Source organism: Triticum dicoccoides, chromosome 6A (assembly GCF_002162155.2).
Source record: "Triticum dicoccoides isolate Atlit2015 ecotype Zavitan chromosome 6A, WEW_v2.0, whole genome shotgun sequence".
NCBI lineage: Eukaryota > Viridiplantae > Streptophyta > Magnoliopsida > Poales > Poaceae > Triticum > Triticum dicoccoides.
The window spans coordinates 493,034,163-493,060,371 of record NC_041390.1 but is presented as its reverse complement, the minus strand read 5'-3'; the positions used below and the strand labels follow the sequence as shown (position 1 = coordinate 493,060,371).

Genomic DNA, 26,209 nt, shown 5'->3' with positions numbered 1-26,209 from the left:
CTTCGTGCTGAGACACCACGTGATTATCGGGTGTGATAGGCTCTACGTTAAAATACAACGGGTGCAAAACAGTTGCACACGCGGAATACTCAGGTCAAACTTGACGAGCCTAGCATATAACAGATATGGCCTCGGAACACGGAGACCGAAAGGTCGAGCGTGAATCATATAGTAGATATGATCAACATAGTGATGTTCACCGTTGATACTAGTCCATCTCACATGATGATCGAACATGGTTTAGTTGATATGGATCACGTGATCACTTAGAGGATTAGAGGGATGTCTATCTAAGTGGGAGTTCTTAAATAATATGATTAAATTGAACTTAAATTTATCATGAACTTAGTACCTGATAGTATCTTGCTTGTCTATGTTGATTGTAGATAGATGGCCCGTGCTGTTGTTCCGTTGAATTTTAATGTGTTCCTTGAGAAAGCAAAGTTGAAAGATGATGGTAGCAATTACACGGACTGGGTCCATAACTTGAGGATTATCCTCATTGCTGCACAGAAGAATTATGTCCTGGAAACACCGCTAAGTGCCAAACCTGCTGCAGGAGCAACACCAGATGTTATGAACGTCTGGCAGAGCAAAGCTGATGACTACTCGATAGTTCAGTGTGCCATGCTTAACGTCTTAGAACCGGGTCTTCAACGACGTTTTGAACGTCATGGTGCATATGAGATGTTCCAGGAGTTGAAGTTAATATTTCAAGCAAATTCCCGGATTGAGAGATATGAAGTCTCCAATAAGTTCTATAGCTACAAGATGGAGGAGAATAGTTCTGTCAGTGAACATATACTCAAAATGTCTGGGTATCATAATCACTTGACTCAACTGGGAGTTAATCTTCCTGTTGATAGTGTCATTGACAGAGTTCTTCAATCACTGCCACCAAGCTACAAAAGCTTCGTGATGAACTATAATATGCAAGGGATGAATAAGACTATTCCTGAGCTCTTCGCAATGCTAAAAGCCGCGGAGGTACAAATCAAGAAGGAGCATCAAGTGTTGATGGTCAATAAGACCACCAGTTTCAAGAAAAAGGGCAAAGGGAAGAAGAAGGGGAACTTCAAGAAGAACAGCAAACAAGTTGTTGCTGAGGAGAAGAAACCCAAGTCTGGACCTAAGCCTGAGACTGAGTGCTTCTACTGCAAGCAGACTGGTCACTGGAAGCAGAACTGCACCAAGTATTTGGCGGATAAGAAGGATGGCAAAGTGAACAAATGTATATGTGATATACATGTTATTGATGTGTACCTTACTAATGCTCGCAGTAGCACCTGGGTATTTGATACTGGTTCTGTTGCTAACATTTGCAACTCGAAACAGGGGCTATGGATTAAGCGAAGATTGGCTAAGGACGAGGTGACGATGCGCGTGGGAAATGGTTCCAAAGTCGATGTGATAGCGGTTGCCACGCTACCTCTACATCTACCTTCGGGATTAGTATTAGACCTAAATAATTGTTATTTGGTGCCAGCGTTGAGCATGAACATTATATCTGGATCTTGTTTGATGTGAGACGGTTATTCATTTAAATCAGAGAATAATGGTTGTTCTATTTATATGAGTAATATCTTTTATGGTCATGCACCCTTGAAGAGTGGTCTATTTTTGCTAAATCTCGATAGTGGTGATACACATATTCATAATATTGAAGCCAAAAGATGCAGAGTTGATAATGATAGTGCAACTTATTTGTGGTGCTGCCGTTTAGGTCATATCGGAGTAAAGCCCATGAAGAAACTCCATACTGATGGACTTTTGGAACCACTTGATTATGAATCACTTGGTACTTGCGAACCGTGCCTCATGGGCAAGATGACTAAAACGCCGTTCTCCGGAACTATGAAGAGAGCAACAGATTTGTTGGAGATCATACATACAGATGTATGTGGTCCAATGAATGTTCAGGCTCGTGGTGGATATCATTATTTTCTCACCTTCACAGATGATTTAAGCAGATATGGGTATATCTACTTAATGAAACATAAGTCTGAAACATTTGAAAAGTTCAAAGAATTTCAGAGTGAAGTTGAAAATCATCATAACAATAAAATAAAGTATCTACGATCTGATCATGGAGGAGAATATTTGATTATGAGTTTGGTCTTCATTTGAAACAATGCGGAATAGTTTCGCAACTCACGCCACCCGGAACACCATAGCGTAATGGTGTGTCCGAACGTCGTAATCGTACTTTACTAGATATGGTGCGATCTATGATGTCTCTTACTGATTTACCGCTATCGTTTTGGGGATATGCTTTAAAGACGGTCGCATTCACCTTAAATAGGGCAGCATCGAAATCCGTTGAGACGACGCCTTATGAACTATGGTTTGGTAAGAAATCAAAGTTGTCGTTTCTAAAAGTTTGGGGCTGCGATGCTTATGTGAAAAAGCTTCAACCTGATAAGATCGAACCCAAATCAGAGAGATCTGTCTTCATAGGATACCCAAAGGAGACTGTTGGGTACACCTTCTATCATAGATCCGAAGGCAACACTTTTGTTTCTAAATTCGGAGTTTTTCTAGAGAATGAGTTTCTCTCGAAAGAAGTGAGTGGGAGGAAAGTAGAACTTGATGAGGTAAATGTACCTGCTCCCTTATTGGAAAGTGGTTCATCACAGAAAATGGTTTCTGCGACACCTACACCAATTAGTGAGGAAGTTAATGATGATGATCATGAAACTTTAGATCAAGTTGTTACTGAACCTCGTAGGTCAACCAGAGTGAGGGAGTCCTAGATTAGGGGGTGTTCGGATAGCCGGACTATACCTTCAGCCGGACTCCTGGACTATGAAGATACGAGATTGAAGACTTCGTCCCATGTACGGAAGGGACTTTCCTTGGCGTGGAAGGCAAGCTTGGAGATATGGATATGTAGATCTCCTACCATTGTAACCGACTTTGTGTAACCCTAACCCTCTCCGGTGTCTATATAAACTGGAGGGTTTTAGTCCGTAGGACAACATACACAACAACAATCATACCATAGGCTAGCTTCTAGGGTTTAGCCTCTCCAATCTCGTGGTAGATCTACTCTTGTACTACCCATATCATCAATATTAATCAAGCAGGATGTAGGGTTTTACCTTCATCGAGAGGGCCCGAACCTGGGTAAAACTTCGTGTCCCTTGCCTCCTGTTACCATCCGGCCTAGACGCACAGTTCGGGGCCCCCTGGCCGAGATCCGCCGGTTTTGACACCGACATTGGTGCTTTCATTGAGAGTTCCTCTGTGTCGTCGCCGTCAGGCTTGATGGCTCCTACGATCATCAATGGCGATGCAGTCCAGGGTGAGACCTTCCTCCCCGGACAGATCTTCATCTTCGGCAGCTTTGCACTGCGGGCCAATTCACTTGGCCATCTGGAGCAGATCGAAAGCTATGCCCCTGGCCGTCAGGTCAGATTTGGAAGCTTAAACTACATGGCTGACATCTGCGGGGACTTGATCTTCGACGGATTCGAGCCACTGCCGAGCGCCCCGCACTGTCACGACGAGCATTATCTAGCTCTACCGCCGAACAGTGCCCTGGAGGTTGCACCCGCATCGGCTTCGACCCTTAATTCGGAGCCAACTGCGCCGATCGAGGATGGGTGGTTGGACGCCGCCTCGGGGGCTGCGATCCCAACGGCGATCGAGCCGAACACCAACCCCGCACTCTGCGAGACTCGTGACTCCAAGGAGCCAGACTCCGAACCCTCCGCACCACTGCCGATCGAATCCGATTGGGCGCCGATCATGGAGTTTACTGCCGCGGACATCTTTCAGCACTCGCCTTTCGGTGATATTCTGAAGACACTGAAGTCTCTCTCTTTATCAGGATAGCCCTGGCCGGACTATGGTCAGCAAGGTTGGGATTCGGACGATGAAGAAATTCAAAACCCACCTACCACCCACTTTGTAGCCACTGTCGACGACTTAACCGTCATGCTCGACTTCGACTCCGAAGACATCGACGGTACGGACGCCGATGAAGGAGACGATGAAGAACCAGTGCCTATCAGGCCCTGGAAAGCCACCTCGTCATATGACATATACATGGTGGACACCCCAAAAGAAGGAGATGGCGATGGAACAGCGAAGGATGACCCCTCCAAGAAACAGCATAAGCGCCGGCGTCAGCGGCGCCGCTCAAAATCCCGCCAAATCAAATACGGTGATTCCAACACGGGAGATAATAATACTCCGGAAAGTGCCGAAGAAAACCCCCTTCAGCAAGATTTAGCACAGGAGGATGGAGAAACCAGCCCTCATGAGAGAGCGGCAGACAGAGAGGTCGAGGACGATAATTATATGCCTCCCTCCGAAGACGAGGCAAGCCTCGACAACAACGAATTCGTCATGCCAGAGGATCCCGTAGAGCAAGAGCGTTTTCAACGTAGGCCTATGGCCACGGCAAGAAGCCTCAAGAAAAAACAGCAACAGCTTAGAGCTGATCAAGATTTGCTAGTCGACAGATGGACTGAAGTCCTTGCGGTCGAAGAGCATAAACTCGAACGCCCCCCCAAGAGCTACCCAAAGCGCAGGTTGCTACCCCGATTAGAGGAGGAAGCACTTGATGCGGCCGACCGACCACCTCGTGGCCGCGACAGAGAGGCCTCTCGGCCCTCCACTCAAGCCGCACCCCGTACCAAGGCACGGGAATATGCGCCAGACTTACGAGATATGTTGGAGGACAAAGCAAGGCAAACAAGATCGATCTATGGATCGCGTGGGCGCCCCACGGCTCGAGACGGTAACCGTCACGCCGGCCACAAATTCGGCAGGGCCGAACACAGTAGACAAAGCTCATTGGAGCTACGTCATGATATAGCCCAGTACAGAGGCGCCGCACACCCACTATGCTTCACAGACGAAATAATGGATCATCAAATCCCCAAGGGTTTCAAACCCGTAAACATCGAATCATATGATGGCACAACAGATCCTGCGGTATGGATCGAGGATTATCTCCTTCATATCCACATGGCCCGCGGAGATGATTTCCACGCCATCAAATACCTCCCACTCAAGCTTAAAGGACCAGCTCGGCATTGGCTTAACAGCTTGCCAACATGATCAATCAGTTGTTGGGAGGACCTGGAAGCCGCATTCCTCGACAATTTCCAGGGCACTTATGTGCGACCCCCAGACGCCGATGACCTAAGTCACGTAATTCAGCAGCCAAAGGAATCGGCCAGGCAATTCTGGACACGGTTCCTAACAAAGAAAAATCAAATAGTCGACTATCCAGACGCTGAGGCCCTAGCAGCCTTCAAGCACAATATCCATGATGATTGGCTTGCCCGGCACCTTGGACAGGAAAAGCCAAAATCTATGGCAGCACTCACGACACTCATGACCCGCTTTTGCGCGGGAGAAGACAGCTGGCTTGCTCGTAGCAACAATATGACCAAGAACCCTGGTAATTCGGATACCAGGGACAGTAGTGGCACGTCGCGTCGCAACAAGCAAAAGCGCCGCATTAACGGCGACAATGCTGAGGATACGGCAGTTAATGCCGGATTCAGAGGCTCTAAATCCGGTCAGCAGAAAAAGCCATTCAAAAGGAAACCTAGGGGCCCATCCAGTTTGGACCGTATACTCAATCGCTTGTGCCAGATACATGGCACCCCCGAAAAGCCGGCCAATCACACCAACAGGGATTGTTGGGTATTCAAGCAGGCATGCAAGTTAAATACCGAAAATGAAGACAAGGGGCTGCATAGCGATGACGACGAGGAGCCCCGGCCGCCGAACAACAATGGACAGAAGGGTTTTCCCCCACACGTGCGGACGGTGAACATGATATACGCAACCCACGTCCCCAAAAGGGAGCGGAAGCGTGCCTTAAGGGACGTATACGCGATAGAGCCAGTCGCCCCAAAGTTCAACCCATGGTCCTCCTGCCCGATCACCTTTGATCGAAGGGACCATCCCACTAGCATCCGTCATGGAGGATTCGCCGCATTGGTTCTAGACCCAATTATTGACGGATTTCATCTCACTAGAGTTCTTATGGACGGCGGCAGTAGCCTGAACCTGCTTTACTAGGATACAGTGCGAAAAATGGGCATAGATCCCTCGAGGATTAAGCCCACCAAAACGACCTTTAAAGGCGTAATACCAGGTGTAGAGGCCAACTGTGCAGGCTCAGTCACACTTGAAGTGGTCTTCGGATCTCCGGATAATTTCCGAAGCGAGGAGTTAATCTTCTACATAGTCCCATTCCCCAGTGGCTATCACGCACTTCTCGGGCAAACCGCATTCGCCAAGTTCAATGCGGTACCGCACTACGCATACCTTAAGCTCAAGATGCCAGGCCCTCGAGGAGTAATTACGGTCAATGGAAACACCGAACGCTCCCTCCGAACGGAGGAGCACACGGCGGCCCTTGCAGCGGAAGTACAAAGTAGCCTCTCCAGACAGTTCTCCAGTCCGGCCATTAAATGACCGGACACCGTCAAGCGCGCCCGGAGTAACCTACAACAAGACCGCCTGACACGATCCGAGCAGGCATAGCAATGCGGCCCCAACCCCAGCCCTCGCAAAAATGCGACACAAGTACTTCGCGTACATAACTACGCTCTAGAAATACCATGGGTACAGGGGGAGGGCCACCATCACGGCACGCCAAAAACACGGCTTAAACCGCACCAGGGGCTGCCGATTTTTTAATTTTCTCTTACTTTCAGGACTCCACTCTTCGGAAGGCCTGTTCGGTAGTTCAATTCCCGCACAAACGATGCAAGAACCAGGGAAGCAGACAAGCCACGCCGCATTACGGAACTCCCAGGTGATCTCTATCACGAGCAGTATACCTATTTCGCATACTATTCCGCAGCTTGCCCCTGGAGCGGACATGTTACATAGTTCAACCTTTTGCTTATCGCATTATTTGTATCGTTCTGCTTTGATCGCAGCCCTCTTTAATAAATAGTGCATAGCTTTTGTCTATTTTTGCATTACTCTTTTATATATATATATATATATATATGTGTGTGTATATATATATATATATATGTTCCTTAATGACATATTGCACCCGTACACTTTGGTATGGCCTAAATACGCCAGGGGCTTTAGTACCCCTCAATATGGTGTGAGAAGTCCGAACACTTTAACAAGTGCGGCACCCCGAACTTATAGCATTATATGCATCGGCTCCGAATCATGTCTTCGGTCAATAGTTGGGTTTGCCCAGCTCCTATGTTTTGGTGCCTTACGTTCTGCTATATCGGCTAAGGTAGCACTAGGAGAACCACTGCGATTGTGCCCCAGTTGAGTTGGGTCCAGCACCTCAGTGGAGAAAGCTAAAACTGATTGTCATGATGAAGCGAGAGTTGGTCGCTGTTCGAGAGGTTTTTCGAGTCCCTAACGACTTATGCCGCTTAGAGCGAGGAGCCGGCTCTGTCCGGCCAAGGCGTGGATAGCGCCCCAAACTCGGTCTTCCGAATACCAGGGCTTCGCCGAAATTTAAAATTATAGAATTCTATGGCTAAGTGAGAGTGTTCACGCATTATAGTCCGATTGCCTTGTTCGTTGGGCTGAGCGCCTCCCTCGAAGGACCCAAACATGGGAAAAAGAGCGCTCAGGTTTATCCCCGAACACCCCAGCACTAGCGGCACGGGGGCAGAAGCCGACGACTTGCCATCTCTCAGAATTGATAAACAGCCACACAGAAGGTAATATTTTAAATTCCAACAGCATTGCTTAGCGCATATGAACAAGTTTTCAGCGCACAGGACAAAACGAGCAAGTGTCACTCAAAAATTACATCCCTAGAACATTCATCCGCCACAAGGCAGGCACCCTTCAGAACATCCTTATAATAATTCTCGGGCTTGCGATGCTCTTTCCCCGGTGGTGGCCCGTCCTTCACAAGCTTCTCAGCATCCAGCTTGCCCCAGTGCACCTTAGCACGGGCAAGGGCCCTACGGGCACCTTCAATGCAGACGGATCGCTTGATGACTTCGAGCCTTGGACAGGCCTCCACCAGCCGCCGCACCAGCCCGAAATAGCTCCCAGGCAGAGCCTCTCCAGGCCATAGCCGAACTATGAGGCCCTTCATGGCCTGTTCGGCCGCCTTGTGGAGCTCGACCAGTTGCTTCAGCTGGTCGCTCAAGGGCACGGGGTGTACGGCCTCAGCATACTGAGACCAGAACACCTTCTCTGTCGAGCTGCCCTCCTCGGCTCGATAGAATGCGGCGGCATCGGACACACTCCGGGGAAGATCTGCGGACGCTCCTGGAGAGCTCCGGATTCGGGTAAGTAACAAGCAATTCACGTTTATGTGTTTGCTTTGCATAAAGAGTGCCTTACCCGCCGCTATCTTCTTCACCTCATCCAACTCCTGGAGGGTCTTCTGGGATTCGGCCTTGGCAGACTTGGCATTTTCAATAGCCACCACGAGCTCGGACGCTCGCGTCTTTGAGTCAAGCTCCAAACTCTCATGTTTTTTCATGAGAGCCTGGAGCTCTTGCCGCACCTTGCCAACCTCGGCCTCATACTTCTCCCGCTCGGTGCGCTCCATGGCCGCCCTCTTCTCGGCCTCGACCAGTGCTTGCTTAAGGGTCGCCACCTCAGACGTGGCCCCTACAATAGCCACGATAATCCTGTCATTTTTTGCAATTGCACCTTTATATATATTTAAACAAGGTATTTCTTACCTTCATTGTCCTCGAGCTGCTTCTTGGCACGCCCGAGCTCTTGCTCGGACCGCTCGAGGTTCTGCTTTAGCGTGTCCACTTCCGCAGTCAGTGCGGCGGACACAAGCAGAGAAGCCTGCATACGCATATTGACTCCTTTTTGTTAGACTCCTGCGAATTTTATTTGATCCTCTATTTGTCTTTTCTTCCCGAACGCCAAACAGAGCATCAGGGGCTACTGTCTATGCGGTAATATTATTTAAACATTCTTTACTTACCTCAAAGTCTGTTAAAAGGCTAGTACAAGCTTCAGTCAGTCCGCTCTTGGCGGAATGAACCTTCTGGACCACCGCACTCATAATGGTGCGGTGCTCCTCATCGATGGAGGCGCCTTGGAGTGCCCCCAATAGATTGTCCGACGCCTCCGGTTGGACGGGGGTCACCGACACGGTGGGCTTGCTCCTCTTGGAAGGAGGTCCCCCGCCGGACTCTAGAACCTTTGAAGGTTCTGGAGCGGTGTCCGGCCTAGAGCCAGACTTGGAGCCCTGGGGGGTTTCATCCCCTTTACTCCTGGAGTCCGGGAGGTCGCCTTGCGGCGCCTCCAGGACCACCTCCTCCCGGCTTGGAACCTGTTGGGACAAGACTTCGGTGTCGTCCGTAGGGCGGGGGGAGGAAGCCATTGGAAGCGAGTTCACATCCGACGAGTCCAGTGAGCCGCTCGACGATGCGTCGAGCCGGTCTTTGGGTGGGCTGCATAAACATATTCGACATAAGGGAAAGCTGTGCAATAAACGAATACTATGAATTACTCTGGTATCCGGATACTTACGATTTAGCCAGGGGCTTGGCCCTGGGCGGCCACTCCTCTCCGCCGTTGTCGGCGTCGGTGGAGTAGTCCGGAGGAAGGGTTTTCCCCTTCTTGGACCCTTCGGCCTCCCCAGCTGGGGCAGCCTTCCTTTTCTTCCCTTCCCCCGCTGGAGGGGGAGGGGTCTCTTCTTCCTCCTCGTCGTCTTCATGGGAGGAGTGCGTCTTCGAGTCGTCATATGAGGGATCCGACACCTCCAGGCGCCGGGCACTCTTTCGAGTCCCCGTGGCCCTCTTCTTGGCCTTCTTCTCCGGCACCACATGGGGTGCCGGAACCAGCAACTTCGCCAAGCGAGCGTTCGCTGGGCCTTCGGCCAAAGGAGCCGGATAGTTGATCTGTCCGGACGTCACCTGCCAAGCCTGTCAAAGGTAAGGGAGCTTAGATCCCGCATGGAGTCAAACTATGAAAAACTGATACCCTCTAAAAGGAAAAAAACAGCTTACCGCATAAGTGTGACACTGCGTATTGAATGCGCGATCCTCGGTAGCGGATGCGGGGGCCTCGGCGCCCTTGAAAAGCACCTTCCCGGCATCTTCGTACGTCATGTCGAAGAGCCTGCTCAGAGTTTGGTGCCGCGCCGGGTCGAACTCCCACAGGTTGAAAGCCCGTTGTTGACACGAAAGGATCAGGCGGATGAGCATAACCTGGACTACATTGACAAGTTTGAGCTTCTTGTCCATCAGGGTTTGGACGCATGTTTGGAGTCCGGTCAGCTCTCCTTTTTTACCCCACGACAGGCCCGTCTCCTTCCAGGAGGTGAGCCGCGTAGGGGGTCCGGATTGAAACTCGAGGGCTGCGACCCATTTGGGGTCGCGCGGCTCGATGATGTAAAACCATCCCGATTGCCATCCCTTCAGGGTCTCCACAAAGGAGCCCTCGAGCCATAAGACGTTGGGCATCTTGCCCACCATGGCGCCTCCGCACTCCGCCTGGTTGCCGCGCACCACCTTCGGCTTGACATTGAAAGTCTTGAGCCATAAGCCGAAATGGGGGCGGATGCGGAGGAAAGCCTCGCACACGATGATAAACGCCGAGATGTTGAGGACAAAGTTCGGGGCCAGATTGTGGAAATCCAGGCCATAGTAGAACATGAGCCCCGGGACAAATGGGTGAAGAGGGAAGCCCAGTCCACGGAGGAAATGGGGGAGGAACACCACCCTCTCATGGGGCCTAGGGGTGGGGATGAGCTGCCCCTTTTCGGGAAGCCGGTACGCGATGTCTTTGGACAAGTATCCGGCCTTCCTCAGTTTTTTGATGTGTCCCTCCGTGACGGAGGAGACCATCCACTTGCCTCCCGCTCCGGACATGGCTAGAGAAGGTTGAGGTGGGAAGTGCGGACTTGGGCGCTGGAGCTCGAGTGTGCGAGAATGGATAAGCAAGGGAGGAAGAAGGCGTAGGTGAAAGGTGGATCCTTATCCCCTTATATGGGTGGACGCAACTACGTGTCCCCACCAGCCTGGTAAAACTCGCTTATCTCCAAGCGCCGTAATCAATGGCGCGGTTGGGTTACCCACGCCCGTATTGATGAGAATCCCAGAATAAGGGGACACGATCTCTGCTTTAACAAGACGTGCCAAGGAAACCGCCCCGCTTGACGCGCTGAGGTGGGATAATAAAACGACTTGGATAAAGGCTTGGCCATGGTGTGTCACACTACGGAATACGTCAGTAGATTAGATTTGTGTAAATATTATTCTCTCTATGGCAATATGTGGAAACTTATTTTGCAGAGCCGAACACTATCTTTGTGTTCAAAATCTTCTATGAAGTACTTGGAGGAGGAACCCGCCTTGCAATGCCGAAGACAATCTGCGCGCCAGAATCGTCGTCATTGAAGCCTGGTTCAGGGGCTACTGAGGGAGTCCTGGATTAGGGGGTGTTCAGATAGCCGGACTATACCTTCAGCCGGACTCCTGGACTATGAAGATACGAGATTGAAGACTTCGTCCCGTGTACGGAAGGGACTTTCCTTGGCGTGGAAGGCAAGCTTGGCGATACGGATATGTAGATCTCCTACCATTGTAACCGACTTTGTGTAACCCTAACCCTCTCCGGTGTCTATATAAACTGGAGGGTTTTAGTCTGTAGGACAACATACACAACAACAATCATACCATAGGCTAGCTTCTAGGGTTTAGCCTCTCCGATCTCGTGGTAGATCTACTCTTGTACTACCCATATCATCAATATTAATCAAGCAGGATGTAGGGTTTTACCTCCATCGAGAGGGCCCGAACCTGGGTAAAACTTCGTGTCCCTTGCCTCCTGTTACCATCCGGCCTAGACGCACAGTTCGGGACCCCCTACCCGAGATCGGCCGGTTTTGACACCGACACAGAGTAAGATCCGCACCAGAGTGGTACGGTAATCCTGTTCTGGAAGTTATGTTACTAGACCATGACGAACCTACGAACTATGAAGAAGCAATGGTGAGCCCAGATTCCGCAAAATGGCTTAAGGCCATGAAATCTGAGATGGGATCCATGTATGAGAACAAAGTGTGGACTTTGATTGACTTGCCCGTTGATCGGCAAGCAATTGAGAATAAATGGATCTTCAAGAAGAAGACTGACGCTGACGGTAATGTTACTGTCTATAAAGCTCGACTTGTTGCAAAATGTTTTCGACAAGTTCAAGGGATTGACTACGATGAGACCTTCTCACCCATAGCGATGCTTAAGTCTGTCCGAATCATGTTAGCAATTGCCGCATTTTATGATTATGAAATTTGGCAAATGGATGTCAAAACTGCATTCCTGAATGGATTTCTAGAAGAAGAGTTGTATATGATGCAACCAGAAGGTTTTGTCGATCCAAAGTGAGCTAACAAAGTGTGCAAGCTCCAGCGATTCATTTATGGACTGGTGCTAGCCTCTCGGAGTTGGAATAAACGCTTTGATAGTGTGATCAAAGCATTTGGTTTTATACAGACTTTTGGAGAAGCCTGTATTTACAAGAAAGTGAGTGGGAGCTCTATAGCATTTCTGATAAGTATATGTGAATGACATATTGTTGATCGAAGATAATGTAGAATTATTCTGCAAAGCATAAAGGAATGTATGAAAGGAGTTTTTTCAAAGAAAGACCTCGGTGAAGCTGCTTACATATTGAGCATCAAGATCTATAGAGATAGATCAAGACGCTTGATAAGTTTTTCAATAAGTACATACCTTGACAAGATTTTGAAGTAGTTCAAAATGGAACAGTCAAAGAAGGAGTTCTTGCCTGTGTTACAAGGTGTGAGGTTGAGTAAGACTCAAAACCCGACCACAGTAGAAGGTAGAGAGAGAATGAAAGTCATTCCCTATGCCTCAGCCATAGGTTCTATAAAGTATGCCATGCTGTGTACCAGACCTATTGTATACCCTGCCCTGAGTTTGGCAAGGGAGTACAATAGTGATCTAGGAGTAGATCACTGGACAGTGGTCAAAATTATCCTTAGTGGAATAAGGATATGTTTCTCGATTATGGAGGTGACAAAAGGTTCGTGGTAAAGGGTTACGTCAATGCAAGTTTTGACACTGATCCAGATGACTCAAAGTCTCAATCTGGATACATATTGAAAGTGGGAGCAATTAGCTAGAGTAGCTCCGTCCAGAGCATTGTTGACATGGAAATTTGCAAAATACTTACGGATCTGAATGTGGCAGACCCGTTGACTAAACTTCTCTCACAAACAAAACATGATCACACCTTAGTACTCTTTGGGTGTTAATCACATAGCAATGTGAACTAGATTATTGACTCTAGTAAACCCTTTGGGTGTTGGTCACATGTCGACGTGAACTATGGGTGTTAATCACATGGTGATGTGAACTATTGGTATTAAATCACATGGCGATGTGAACTAGATTATTGACTCTAGTGCAACTGGGAGACTGAAGGAAATATGCCCTAGAGGCAATAATAAAGTTATTATTTATTTCCTTATATCATGATAAATGTTTATTATTCATGCTAGAATTGTATTAACCGGAAACATAATACATGTGTGAATACATAGACAAACAGAGTGTCACTAGTATGCCTCTACTTGACTAGCTCGTTGATCAAAGATGGTTATGTTTCCTAACCATAGACATGAGTTGTCATTTGATTAACGGGATCACATCATTAGGAGAATGATGTGATTGATTTGACCCATTCCGTTAGCTTAGCACTTGATCGTTTAGTTTGTTGCTATTGCTTTCTTCATGACTTATACATGTTCCTATGACTATGAGATTATGCAACTCCCGTTTACCGGAGGTACACTTTGTGGGCTACCAAACGTCACAACGCAACTGGGTGATTATAAAGCTGCTCTACAGGTGTCTCCGAAGGTACTTGTTGGGTTGGCGTATTTCGAGATTAGGATTTGTCACTCCGATTGTTGAAGAGGTATCTCTGGGCCCACTCGGTAATGCACATCACTATAAGCCTTGCAAGCATTGCAACTAATGAGTTAGTTGCGGGATGATGTGTTACGGGACGAGTAAAGAGACTTGCCGGTAACGAGATTGAACTAGGTATTGAGATACCAACGATCGAATCTCGGGCAAGTAACATACCGATGACAAAGGGAACAACGTATGTTGTTATGCGGTTTGACCGATAAAGATCTTCGTAGAATATGTAGGAGCCAATATGAGAATCCAGGTTCCGCTATTGGTTATTGACCGGAGACGTGTCTCGGTCATGTCTACATAGTTCTCGAACCCGTAGGGTCCGCACGCTTAAAGTTCGATGACGGTTATATTATGAGTTTATGTGTTTTGATGTACCGAAGGAGTTCGGAGTCCCGGATGAGATCGGGGACATGACAAGGAGTCTCGAAATGGCCGAGACGTAAATATTGATATATTGGACGACTATATTCGGACATCGGAAAGGTTCCGAGTGATTCGGGTATTTTCGGGAGTACCGGGGAGTTACGGGAATTCGTATTGGGCCTTAATGGGCCATACGGGAAAGGAGAGAAAGGCCTCAAAGGGTGGCCGCACCCCTCCCCATGGGCTGGTCCGAATTGGACTAGGGAGGGGGGGCGCCCCCTTCCTTCCTTCTCCTTTTCCCTTCCCTTTCCTTCCCTCCTACTCCTACTACTTGGAAGGGCTCCTAGTTCTACTAGGAAAAGGGGAATCCTACTCCCGGTGGGAGTAGGACTCCCCTAGGGCGCGCCATAGAGAGGGCCGGCCCTCCCCTCCGCCACTCCTTTATATACGGGAGCAGGGGGCACCCCAAAGACACAACAATTGATCTCTTGATCTCTTAGCCGTGTGCGGTGCCCCCCTCCACCATAATCCACCTCGATCATATCGTAGCGGTGCTTAGGCGAAGCCCTGCGTCGGTAGAACATCATCATCGTCACCACGCCGTCGTGCTGACGAAACTCTCCCTCAACACTCGGCTGGATCGGAGTTCGAGGGACGTCATCGGGCTGAATGTCTGTTGAACTCGGAGGTGCCGTCCGTTCGGTACTTGATCGGTCGGATCGTGAAAACGTACGACTACATCAACCGCCTTGTGCTAACGCTTCCGCGAACGGTCTACGAGGGTACGTAGACAACACTCTCCCCTCTCGTTGCTATGCATCACCATGATCCTGCGTGTGCATAGGAATATTTTTAAAATTACTACGTTTCCCAACAGTTATCAAATGACAACTCATGTCCATAGTTAGGAAACCTTAACCATCTTTGATCAACGAGCTAGTCAAGTAGAGGCTCACTAGGGACACAGTGTTTGTCTATGTATCCACACATGTATTTAGGTTTCCGATCAATACAATTCTAGCATGAATAATAAACATTTATCATGAATAAGGAAATATAAATAACAACTTTATTATTGCCTCTAGGTCATATTTTCTTCAGTATCAAATGCAGAGCAAGCGTGGGTGGGTGTCCCTCTCTAAGCGATAGAGGGTCATACAACAAGAGTGCAACAAGTTCTGTGCCACCCTTGAGACCATCAAGGCACGCCCCGTGAGCGGCATCGGCATGAAATATATGGTATACATGCGCCCGTCTTCGTATCTGTTTCTGTTATGCTTACATGCTATTCATTTGTAGGCATTCCAAGCTTTGGAGGCGTTCAAGGCCCAACATAAGGGCAAGTCCTTCAACCTCTCTCATTGTCGGATGGTCATCAACGGGATGAGAAGTTCAAGGCGCAATATGCCACCGCCAAGGCGCGTGGGGGGGAGCCGTCGAGGAGCTTGGGGAGGGGAAAAAGCCACGGTCGCGGGGGAAGACCAACTCCAAGAAAGAGGACAAGCGTGATGGGGCATCGATTGCCTCGCTTGCAACCATGAAGGGCATGATGAGTAAGAAGGACACAAGGGAGGAGAAGTGTCGGCAAGACAAGGAAGAGCAAATGAACACCTTCATCGAGATCCAAAGGAAGAGGCTTGAGCTCGAGGCGGAGAAGCAAACCAAGATGCTTGAGATGAAGGCGGAGAAGCAAGCCAAGATGCTTGAGATGAAGGCGGAGAAGCAAGCCAAGATGCTTGAGATGATGGCGGAAAGGCAAGCCAATATGCTCGAGATCGACGCCGCCAATGACAAGACCAAGGAGTGATCTATGACGGAGAGCGCCATCTTTTTTTTATATGCCGGCAAGTGTGCAGGCATGACCTCGGCCGAGATGGTGTGATCGAATTTCCGCCCCTTTTCTGTGTACTGGCATGTGTACCGGCCGCTGGCAAGTGTGCCAGCATGAACTGTGTGTTGGTGTTTTTTTGAGGCCAACATGCCGGCATGAACTTTGGACGATGGCATGGCTACTGGCATGATTGATGGTCGCCGGCCTTTTAAAATTTATGCGTAGATATGAAATAGGTCACGCGCGTTGGGCGTACGGCCAAACCAAAATAAAAATAGAATAGACACCAAGCAAACGGTCAACCCAAACAAACGAAAAGTAGACAAAACGTGCGTCCGTCGGGTCGACACGTTGGAGTTGCTATGACTGCCTATCGGCTGTGAAGAACATTGAGAAAGACACATGAGGGGACAATGGATCCATAGTTTGGGAGATCAATGCGAGAAGGACTGATCTTGATATTTGTCGTTTTAGCCATGAACGTAGGGATAGCAATTTTCAAGCTGATCCCCTTGCTAAGTTATCTCTTTCTCTTGCATTACGGCGCGTGTGGTTTGTGTTGTGCGTCCCTTCAGTTTCTACTTTCCTTGGCTGGTGACCGTTTTTATTATACTTGTATCTATATAAGTGAGCCTTTTTTTTGAAAGATCCAGATTTGCTGGCTTTTCATTGGCTTAGCAGGAGAGAGTATCTTCATAGACATGCTATCTTAGCCGCGCGTTGAAAAAAACCACTCTTTTACGTGCGTGGAGCCGAAACGGTCGCTTCAGCTGCTGCGCAATAATTACGCGCACGGTAAACTAGGTTGAGCGCGCTGAGTAAAACGGCATGGTGTATTTGTTGCGCCCCTCCCGCGCGTTGGATAGCAACTATTCACGCGTGACTTGACCAACCGCCAGATCTGAGACTTTCAGGTGCTGGCGCCGCCGCCCGCACCTTCCTCATTTGCTCCGGCGACCCGGCGACCCTTCCCCTGCCTATCCCCGCGTGCCTCCGCTGTTTCCCCCACCTCCTCTCCTGTATTGTTGAACTATTTGTTATATTGAAAGATAAATTATTTGTTTGAGTTACAATAATAATTAAACTATTTATTGTTGATTTATTTTGTGTGTGTTTGATCTTTTTGGTTTTATTTAAGTGGGAAATATTGTTTGTGCTGGGCACACGCATTGTAAATTTAATGCACCCGCTGGAGCTATAGCGCCGTGCCATATTTTGCAGCGCCTGCTGAAGCAAGCGCCTTACTACGCGCTAAAAAGACTATTTCGACATAGAAAAAATAATTTAGCGCGCATCGCGGTTGTGCGCCTGTTGAAGATGCTCTTAAAGAAATCCCCTCACAAAATATGATGCTAATAGCAACTTTAATGGGGCGACCCATTTCGTCTGGCTGCGTTTATTTGGATCGCCGCGGACAAAAACGGTGACCCAACATAGCGACCCATTTCTATATTGTGTCCGTTTTGTGTTCGCACAGACCCATTTCCGTCCCAAATTTAAGCCATATTTGGGTTACGGGTAGACACAAAGCAACCGCTTTCTTTGTCTCTCTCGTCTCTAGGCCGGGCCCGCTTATCACCCACCCATCCCTCTTTCTGTATTTTTATTAGCTGGCCGACCCCACCGCTCGACGCACACTCTGCTCGATGCGCCCCTGCTCCGTCCCGCTCGCAGCCGAGCACGAGCGCCCCTTCTCCGCCCCACTCGCTGCCGAGCTCGATCGTCCCTGATGCGCCCCGCTCACCGCCCACGCTACGTCGCTCGCCCTGGCCGCGCCGCACCGCTCGCCACTTGCCCTCGTCGCCGTTCTCGTTGCGCCGCAGCGCTCGCCCTTGCTGCGCCGCGCCTCGCCGCTCTCTCGGCGCTTGCCACTGGTCGCGCGTCCGGCCACCGCCGTCGCCGCCCCTGGTCGAGCGCGCGGCCGCGGGCTGGATCCGCGCGGAGGTGAGCGTCGCGCCGCTCCTCCTGCGCCTCACGCCCCTCCTCCTCCACTGCTCGCTACTCCCCGATTTGGCGTGAGGGGCCGGCGCCGAGGACGCATGCCCTCGCTGCACAGGACGATGTCGGCCTTGCCTCCTCCGCGCCGCAGCTCGCGTGCCCGGCTAACCTCGTCCCCTGAACCGCAGCTAGTCGCCACCACCACACCTGCCCACCACCACCGTGCACGCGCCGTGCCGTCCCTCCTGATCGCGCGCCCGGCCGCGCCTGCGCCAGGCGAGGCCTCGCCTCGCCCAGCCGTGCCCTCGCGCTCGCCGCGCCATGCTCGTGGCGCTCGTCGTGCCGCCCCCGTCGTGGGGTTCGAGCTCGCCGATCGGCCTCCCCGCGTGCTACGAGCTCCACTGCTCTGCCTGCTACGTGTTTGAGAAAATTTCAGGGCGGACATGTTGAAAATGGGCGCTACCGTTGGACGCACTCGCAGATCCAAATGAAAAAGCGGACATAAATGCGCGGACGGGCGATCCAAACGGATAAAAGGTGGACAAAATCGGTGTCTGTTTAGGTCGCCTCTGGAGTTGCTCTAAAAAAACAGGAAAAAACGTAAGGTCCTGAGTTTCCGAAAGAAGAAAAATGGCACTGTCCCTGCGCCGTCGAATTCTTTGGACACCACGGACCATCGATTGGACTGAATGGCCACGATGAATCGGCCGTAGCAATTAAACTCACCTCCACGGTACTCGAAAGAACGGGGCATCCGATCCATGCACGCGCGCCGGCAGGCACGCAAAGCATACCGGCCGCAACAAGAGCAGGAACCGAAAATGCCCAACCCCTCGTCCCACCAACGCGCTCGGCTCGGCCGAGGAGATCGCGCTGGCCCGGCGAGCTCGATCCCACGCCATCCCAACCTCTTTTCCCGTCCAAATCTCGCCCGCATTTCCCCCCAACGATTCCGGCCGATCCGGTTCGCCACCCGCCTCCGGAGAAGCCGACGACAACGGCGGCTAAACAGTGTCACGGGGAGGCGAGAATACATGTGAGGCCGCCCGGAGACGGCGCGGACAATGAGGGCCGCCGCCGGGGCATGCTCCGGCGGCGGCAAGGACACCCTGGTGGCCTCCTTCCTCCGCTTCATCCTCCTCTTGCTTCTCCCTCTCACCGCTCTGTATATCCTCTACGCCCTGCACGCCATTCTGTCCTCCTCGTGCCCGCCTGAACATGATCGCCTCATGGCCGCCGCCTTCGTCTCACACGTCACCGCCCACAACCATACATCGTCGACGCCGCCGCCTCCTGCCATGGTCACGGTATCGACGCCGAGGACGCCGCCTCCACTGGCCATTGACACGGTGCCGACAGCGAGGATGACGCCCGCCACGGTCACGGTGGTGTCGACGGCGAGGATGCCTCCACCACCCGCTACGGTCACGGTGGTGACGAGGGCGACGATGCCACCACCACCCGCCACGGTCACGGTGACGACGGCGAGGATGCCACCACCACCCGCCACGGTCATGGTGAAGACGGCGAGGATGCCACCACCACCCGCCACGGTCACGGTGACGAGGGCGAGGATGCCACCATCACCCGCTGCGGTCACGGTGGTGTCGACGGCGAGGGTGCCACCACGACCCGCCACGGTCACGTTGGTGTCGACAGCAAGTACGCCACCACCATCACCACCTGCCACGGTGACGGTGTCGACGACGCCGACGACGCTGCAGCACGTGGTGTTCGGCATCGCGGCGTCGGCGCGCATGTGGGAGAAGCGGAAGGAGTACATTAAGATCTGGTGGCGCCCTAACTCAGGCATGCGGGGGTTCGTGTGGCTGGACCGAGGGGTGCGGGGGTCGAGGGTGCCGGAGGGGCTGCCGGCCATCAAGATATCCTCTGACACCTCCGGCTTCCCCTACACGCACCGGCGCGGCCACCGCTCTGCCATCCGCATTTCCCGCATCGTCTCCGAGACCTTCCGCCTTGGGCTCCCAGGAGTGCGCTGGTTCGTCATGGGCGACGACGACACGGTTTTCCTCCCAGACAACCTCCTCGCCGTCCTCGGGAGGCTCGACCACCGGCAGCCATACTACGTCGGCTCCCCCTCCGAGAGCCACCTGCAGAACATCTTCTTCTCGTACGGGATGGCGTTCGGCGGCGGCGGCTTCGCCATCAGCCAGCCACTGGCGGCGAGGCTGGAGCGGATGCAGGACGCCTGCATCCGCCGGTACCCGTGGCTGTACGGGAGCGACGACCGGATCCAGGCGTGCATGGCGGAGCTGGGCGTGCCGCTCACGAGGCACCCGGGGTTCCACCAGTACGACGTGTACGGTGACCTCCTGGGCCTCCTCGCCGCCCACCCGGTGGCGCCGCTGGTGTCGCTGCACCACCTCGACGTAGTGCGGCCTCTCTTCCCCAACGTGCGCTCGCGCCCGGCGGCTCTGCGGAGGCTGTTCGACGGGCCGGTGACGCTGGACTCGGCGGGGGTGATGCAGCAGTCGATATGCTACGACGCGGCGAACCGGTGGACGGTGACGGTGGCGTGGGGGTTCGTGGTGACGGTGACGAGGGGCGTGATGCCGGCGCGGGAGATGGAGATGCCGACGCGGACGTTCCTGAACTGGTACCGGCGCGCGGACTACAAGGCGCACGCGTTCAACACTCGGCCCCTGGCGCGCAACCAGTGCGAGAGGCCCGCGCTCTACTACCTGGCGTCGGCGCGGCGCACGGTGGTGCGCACCGGGGAGACCACCGTGACGAGGTACCAGCGGTGGCGCCACCGCAACGACGTACGGCCGCCTTGCCAGTGGAGGATCCCCGACCCGGACGCGCTGCTCGACAGCGTCATCGTGCTCAAGAAGCCTGACCCCGGGCTATGGGACCGGGTAAGTAATGCTCGCTCCGCCATTTTTATGCGTGGCATTTCTTTCTACCAGTACGTATTCAGAATCAGGTGATACTGACTGGTGATCGATCGATATGAACCTGCAGTCGCCGATGCGGAATTGCTGCAGGGTGCTGTCCTCTCCGAGGAAAGAAGGGGGCGGGAACAAGACGATGACCATAGACGTGGGTGTATGCAAGGACTGGGAGTACAGTCAAGTATAGTTCATTCATTCGATCGATCATTAACTCAAATAGGCAGAAATGCATAGGTGATCAAAGTTTCTTTTCTTTTTCTCCTGCACTCGCACACCTGTAAGATACAGCCATAGTGACACTTGGATGCCTAGTAACAGCACATTGTGGGCGTTAATCAGAGGAACTCTGTTACTGCTGCGTTGTGTTTTCGACATTGTACCCATTCAGCTCTGAACTTGACCCTGCACTGACAGAGATATCCATGGTTCCATGTAGTAACAAATTTGCAGATGAAGTGTGCGAGGACGAACAATGAAAGGAAACTTACAGTGGATTACAGGATCTTCATGCACTTAGAGGAAAGATGGAGATGACAAGAGATCAGAGATAAGTCATGGTCATTCCATTGCTGCCGTGAGCAGAAGCACAGGCTAACTGGAACCATGTTGCCCGTATCTCTGAAGTTTTTCTTATGCGTGAGCGTGGAAACAATGACCGTCGCAGCTCAACTTCGACACAAACATGTTCCAAACGCCTCCAATAAGAGCATCTTCACCCGCCCCCAGGACGCCCCCCTCCCCCCCAAAGACACTTTTTAGGCGCGGTTTTAGGCTCGGCGACGCTTTTTGCCGAAAAAACGGCCCAGCCACACCCCTAACGCCTCCCAAGACGTCAAAATAGCGTCGGCAAATCCAGACAAAACCCGGAGCGTTGAGGGGCTCTTGGGGGCGTCGGCGAAAGTTTCGGCGAATTGTCTCTCCCCACATGTCATTTTTCTTGGCCCACTTAATCATTTCCCTCACAAAGTTTTGGTTGGAATGAATGCCCTCCCATGCACTCCTATTTCGGCTGGATTACGCATTTCGCCCCCAAGACACCAATTTTTTTGGTTCGGTGGTATTCTTAGGGGCTCCAACGACTGAAGATGCTCTAAGGGGACAACTGTTTCGTTCGCTCCTGGAACCGTTCCAGATACGCGGTTCGGAGGCGACTTTCTTGCCTTCTTCAACATCGGAGACGTTGGGTCCCTATCTGCTGCTCTAGAGATGGGAGTGGGCGGGGACCCTGGCAGTTTCTCTCAGGTAGAGGTATAGAATAGGCATAGTTTGCTTTCAGAGGTGTTGCATCAATGGTGAGGATGATGCTCCGTCGAATTAATTTTATTGTGCTCTTCCTTCATCTCAGTGGCATTCTAATGGGCGGCACCAGGTTGATCGGTCTTCTTGCCCGTTTTCAAATACGGTAAGATTTGTGTCTGATGGTCGGGGCATGACACTCTCCGGGGTAGCGTTGGTGTTGTCTGTTGCGGTTGTGTTTGGTGTCTTGCAGTTGCAGTGGGGTGTGTGGATAACCATGCAAATTTGAAATGAAGTGTGCGATAACGAACAATGACAGAAAAACTTGATCAAACTACCATAAAGCCGACTGTTTTGTTCCCGATACTTGCCCGATTTGGCAATCCGGTGGTGTGCTGCACTTTATTTTATGGAATTAAATTCATGCTTGGATATGTGGCGTCGTGCAAATATCGTGCGAGAAGTGTTGTGTGCATAGCAGCTCAACAAAAATTCATAGGGGCTGGACAAAAAACTTGAAGCTCACGAGCATAATGAGCACTTGATTGTTCGGCTCGTGTTCGTTAGTTAATGAATCAAGCTGAATAGTGTTGTTTACTCGTTAAGATTAACGAGCTTAACGAGCGAGCAAAAGAGTTTCACGAGCTAACTTGTTTAGCTTGCTAATTTTTAAAAGTTTAACATGGGACCCCTAGTTTAAATCAGCCTATTAATAAAAGAGTGGCTAGTTAGCCCAGCCTAGGGTAGCATCCCAGCCCAATTCGACACTTCTCATAGACCTAGGAGCTCGCCGCCAGAAGACCCTAGATTCAATCAGGAGCCTGCCGCCAGGAACCAAACATCTTTTTTTAGTTTATCTAGTTGTGAATTTTTTATGGGATCATGGGATTCTTCTGTGTTGTTTATTACCTTAACGCCCCTGTTTAATTTATTTTGTTGTGAATTTTTCATGGGATCATGAAATTCTTCTGTGTCGTTTATTACCTCAACAAGCACTCGTGAACACTCGCGAGCACGAGCCCATAATGAACCGAGCTAAACAAATGTTTTAGCTCGTTAATATTAACAAGCTTAATGATAACGAGTCGAGCTGAGCAGCTCGTTAATCCAGACTGGCCATAATATGCGTTGGCCACTAAACCAAATATGGCATAGCCATAGAATATACAGACACGTGGCCACCACCAGAACGGTTCGAGCTTAGAGTTAAAAAGTAAATGGAAAGAACCAAGAGAAATGCTCCATTTTGATAACATGGCTGGCTGGGAACAACGATTACCACTCTCTAGAGCGTGTGGCGGATTGCAACAGGAGGTGCTAGATTCCTCAATTCTTGTGATCACTGCTGTCCACAGCAAAACTGACCGGAACGCAGCTAAAATAAGAACAGATCTAGTAGTAGATATCTGTACTGAGGGGAACCTAAATGCAGAATTTGGGGATCAAAAGCGACGCTTGCCCAATAATAACAAACGGACCAGCAACTTCAGACGTGGACACTGCCAGGTAGCATAAACAAATCAACTCAAGTGGAAAATTCAACAGCAACGGCCGTTTTAGCCTATATATGTCGTTACCAATTTCGGACAGCGCACAGGAGTCACGCAAGGCGGCTTCTGCTTATGGTGTTGATCGGCACGCTGTTCGCTAAAATGGCTTGACAACCACTCTTTGGAATATGACCGAAGGCATGTTGTTTTTTTCTTCGAGCATCAGAGTACAACATACACATATACGTGCCCGCAGCACATAGTGAAGGCCGAAGTCGCGGAGCTTCAAAATTGATGAATTCTCATGTGCGTATTGCTGTCAACGGAAACATCACCTCCCGCTAAAAGATTACTTATCTTATCGAGACACACAAGGCGTCATTTTGGTGTACATGATGAGATCCAATGGGGGTAGGTAACAAGAAGACATGGATCAAGCCGATGAGAACGGCCACTCATAAATTTGTTAACACTGAGCTACAGACTGAAGAAAGGATCATGGAAATTGGTAGTTAGATGCTCAAGAAATTGCTTCGGGGAGAGGATGTGTTTGAGTCCAGAGTGGGAGAACTACAAGTCAACGACTACTGTCATGTACCAATAGCCAAGTGGCAACTCACACAACACATACCTCATATATAGCTAATCGACGACCTAGTCTTTGGGTGGATAGCGTCGTGCCGCAACATGAGGCCTCCTAACAGGTTGTCGGGTCCTCATCTTCCTCCTCTACACCCTGGGCTTCAGTTGGGGTGCTAACACTCCTCCTTCCTTGGGCACCAGTTTGTCCCCAAGCTGGCGAGCGCAAAAAGCGTTGGTGGAGTTCCTAAAGGTCTTCCCATGTCACCAATGACTAAGGTTGGTTAGACTACTGAATTAGCCCTTGAGGGATGGTTGTAGAACCTCGTTGGCGCAGATGACACTGCAACACCAAATTGGAACTGCAAATTGAGAATCAGTAGGAGGATGGTCTGGTTGTATCTGATAATTTTTTCCTAGCGCTTGCTTCAGCTGCAAGACATGCAACATCAGGTGGATGCGGCTATGGTGCGGAAGACTGCGGGCGATACGCTGAAGCACCCACTTGTCCTTGCACTTCAAATGGCCCATAAATTTGAACAAGAGCTCATGGTGTGTGCGCGACCCCACATAAGACAGAATATAAGGCTGAAGTTTGAGGAAAGCGAAATCACCCACTTTGAACGCGCGGTCAGAGTGCTTCTTATCAGCTTGGTGCTTCATGCGAGCACGAACAAGCTCTGGGTGTAGTTGCAACTGACAAAGTACCAAGGCATGACCTTGAACCCAAGAATCCAGATTACACACTTCACATGAATCTGAAGCGAAACACCAAAATACTTCTAGGATGACCGTAGAGCGCCTCAACAAGGTCTTGCCCTCCATGCCAAAGTGTAGACTGCTATTATACCAATACTCCACTACTGACAACCATTGCCCCTGCCTCTAGGCACTGTTTGACGCGCTGTGATTGCCCATAGTTTGTAGGTGGTATGAAGAGCTCCTGTAAAGTTTAACACTAGTCTAAGGTACCATTTCACGCCAAAACTTGCTAGTGAAAAGCAATCACTTTGAGTCACAATTGATCCAAGCATGCCATTGAGCTTGTGTATATTATCCATGAAAGCATTCACCATGACTGAAACTGTGAATGGATGTTGCAACCCACTCGTCCACTTCCTTCTGCACGGAAGCAATGGAATATGCAACATCGTGATCTCTGGGATATTGAATAAGAATCATAAGAACCTCAAATTTTAACCCATTAACAAAACGAATAGTGTAATGCAACATATTGAGATTTGGCTGATAACCGGTGAGCTGGTCCATCAGTTCAGAGACTCGAGAGATGTAATCCTCCACTGTACTCGTTTATTTGCACTTGTAGAGCTTGTGCGTCAATGGTTGGTGTTGGTTACAACCGAATCTATGAACTACAACCATGCAAAACGCTCCCCAAGCAGAACACATGAGGACCAATAAGTATGTCTAGGGGGGTGAACAGACTATTAAGCTCAAGAATGGACTCTTTTCCTAAGTTTTAATTTCTTGGCAAATTTTAATCTTTTGTAGCAATCTACAAAGCATCACACACATGCAAATCTAGAGTAATAGGCAACGGAATGTAAATACATGCAAGTGCAAAGTAAAGGAGTAGTATTGAGAGAATCGCAAACACGGTATGCTCGATGAAGATTTTTCCCATGGTTCGTACAGTTGTTGCTATCATACATCCACGTTGATGGATGCTTCAATCCAGGAAGGATCTACAATCACAAAGGATTCCAGTTGCGACATTCCACGAAGAACACTCACCCACGGAAGGGTACACTTAGGAGCAATCAACCTATTCCACCATGGCTTACGCCCACGAAGGACTAGCCTCACTAGGGTAGATCTTCATGAAGTAGGAATCTCTGGACCCCTATAAAATTTTTGGCTTCTTAAAAAACTTGAAGACTTCCAAGCACACCTAACTGATCTAGGAGGCACACACCGTCCAAATGTAACAAGATAAGGTTGCTT

General features: G+C 50.4%; 1 protein-coding gene across 1 annotated transcript; it reads left to right on the top strand.

Annotated features, from left to right (window-relative positions):
• Nucleotides 1–18,907: 18,907 nt before the first annotated feature.
• On the top strand, nucleotides 18,908–21,326 carry LOC119319431. Its single transcript, XM_037593912.1, has 2 exons — nucleotides 18,908–20,903; nucleotides 21,010–21,326. Exons 1-2 carry the CDS (start codon nucleotides 19,089–19,091, stop codon nucleotides 21,124–21,126), a joined length of 1,932 nt encoding a protein of 643 aa, XP_037449809.1. The 5' UTR covers nucleotides 18,908–19,088; the 3' UTR covers nucleotides 21,127–21,326.
• The last annotated feature ends 4,883 nt before the right edge of the window (nucleotides 21,327–26,209 follow it).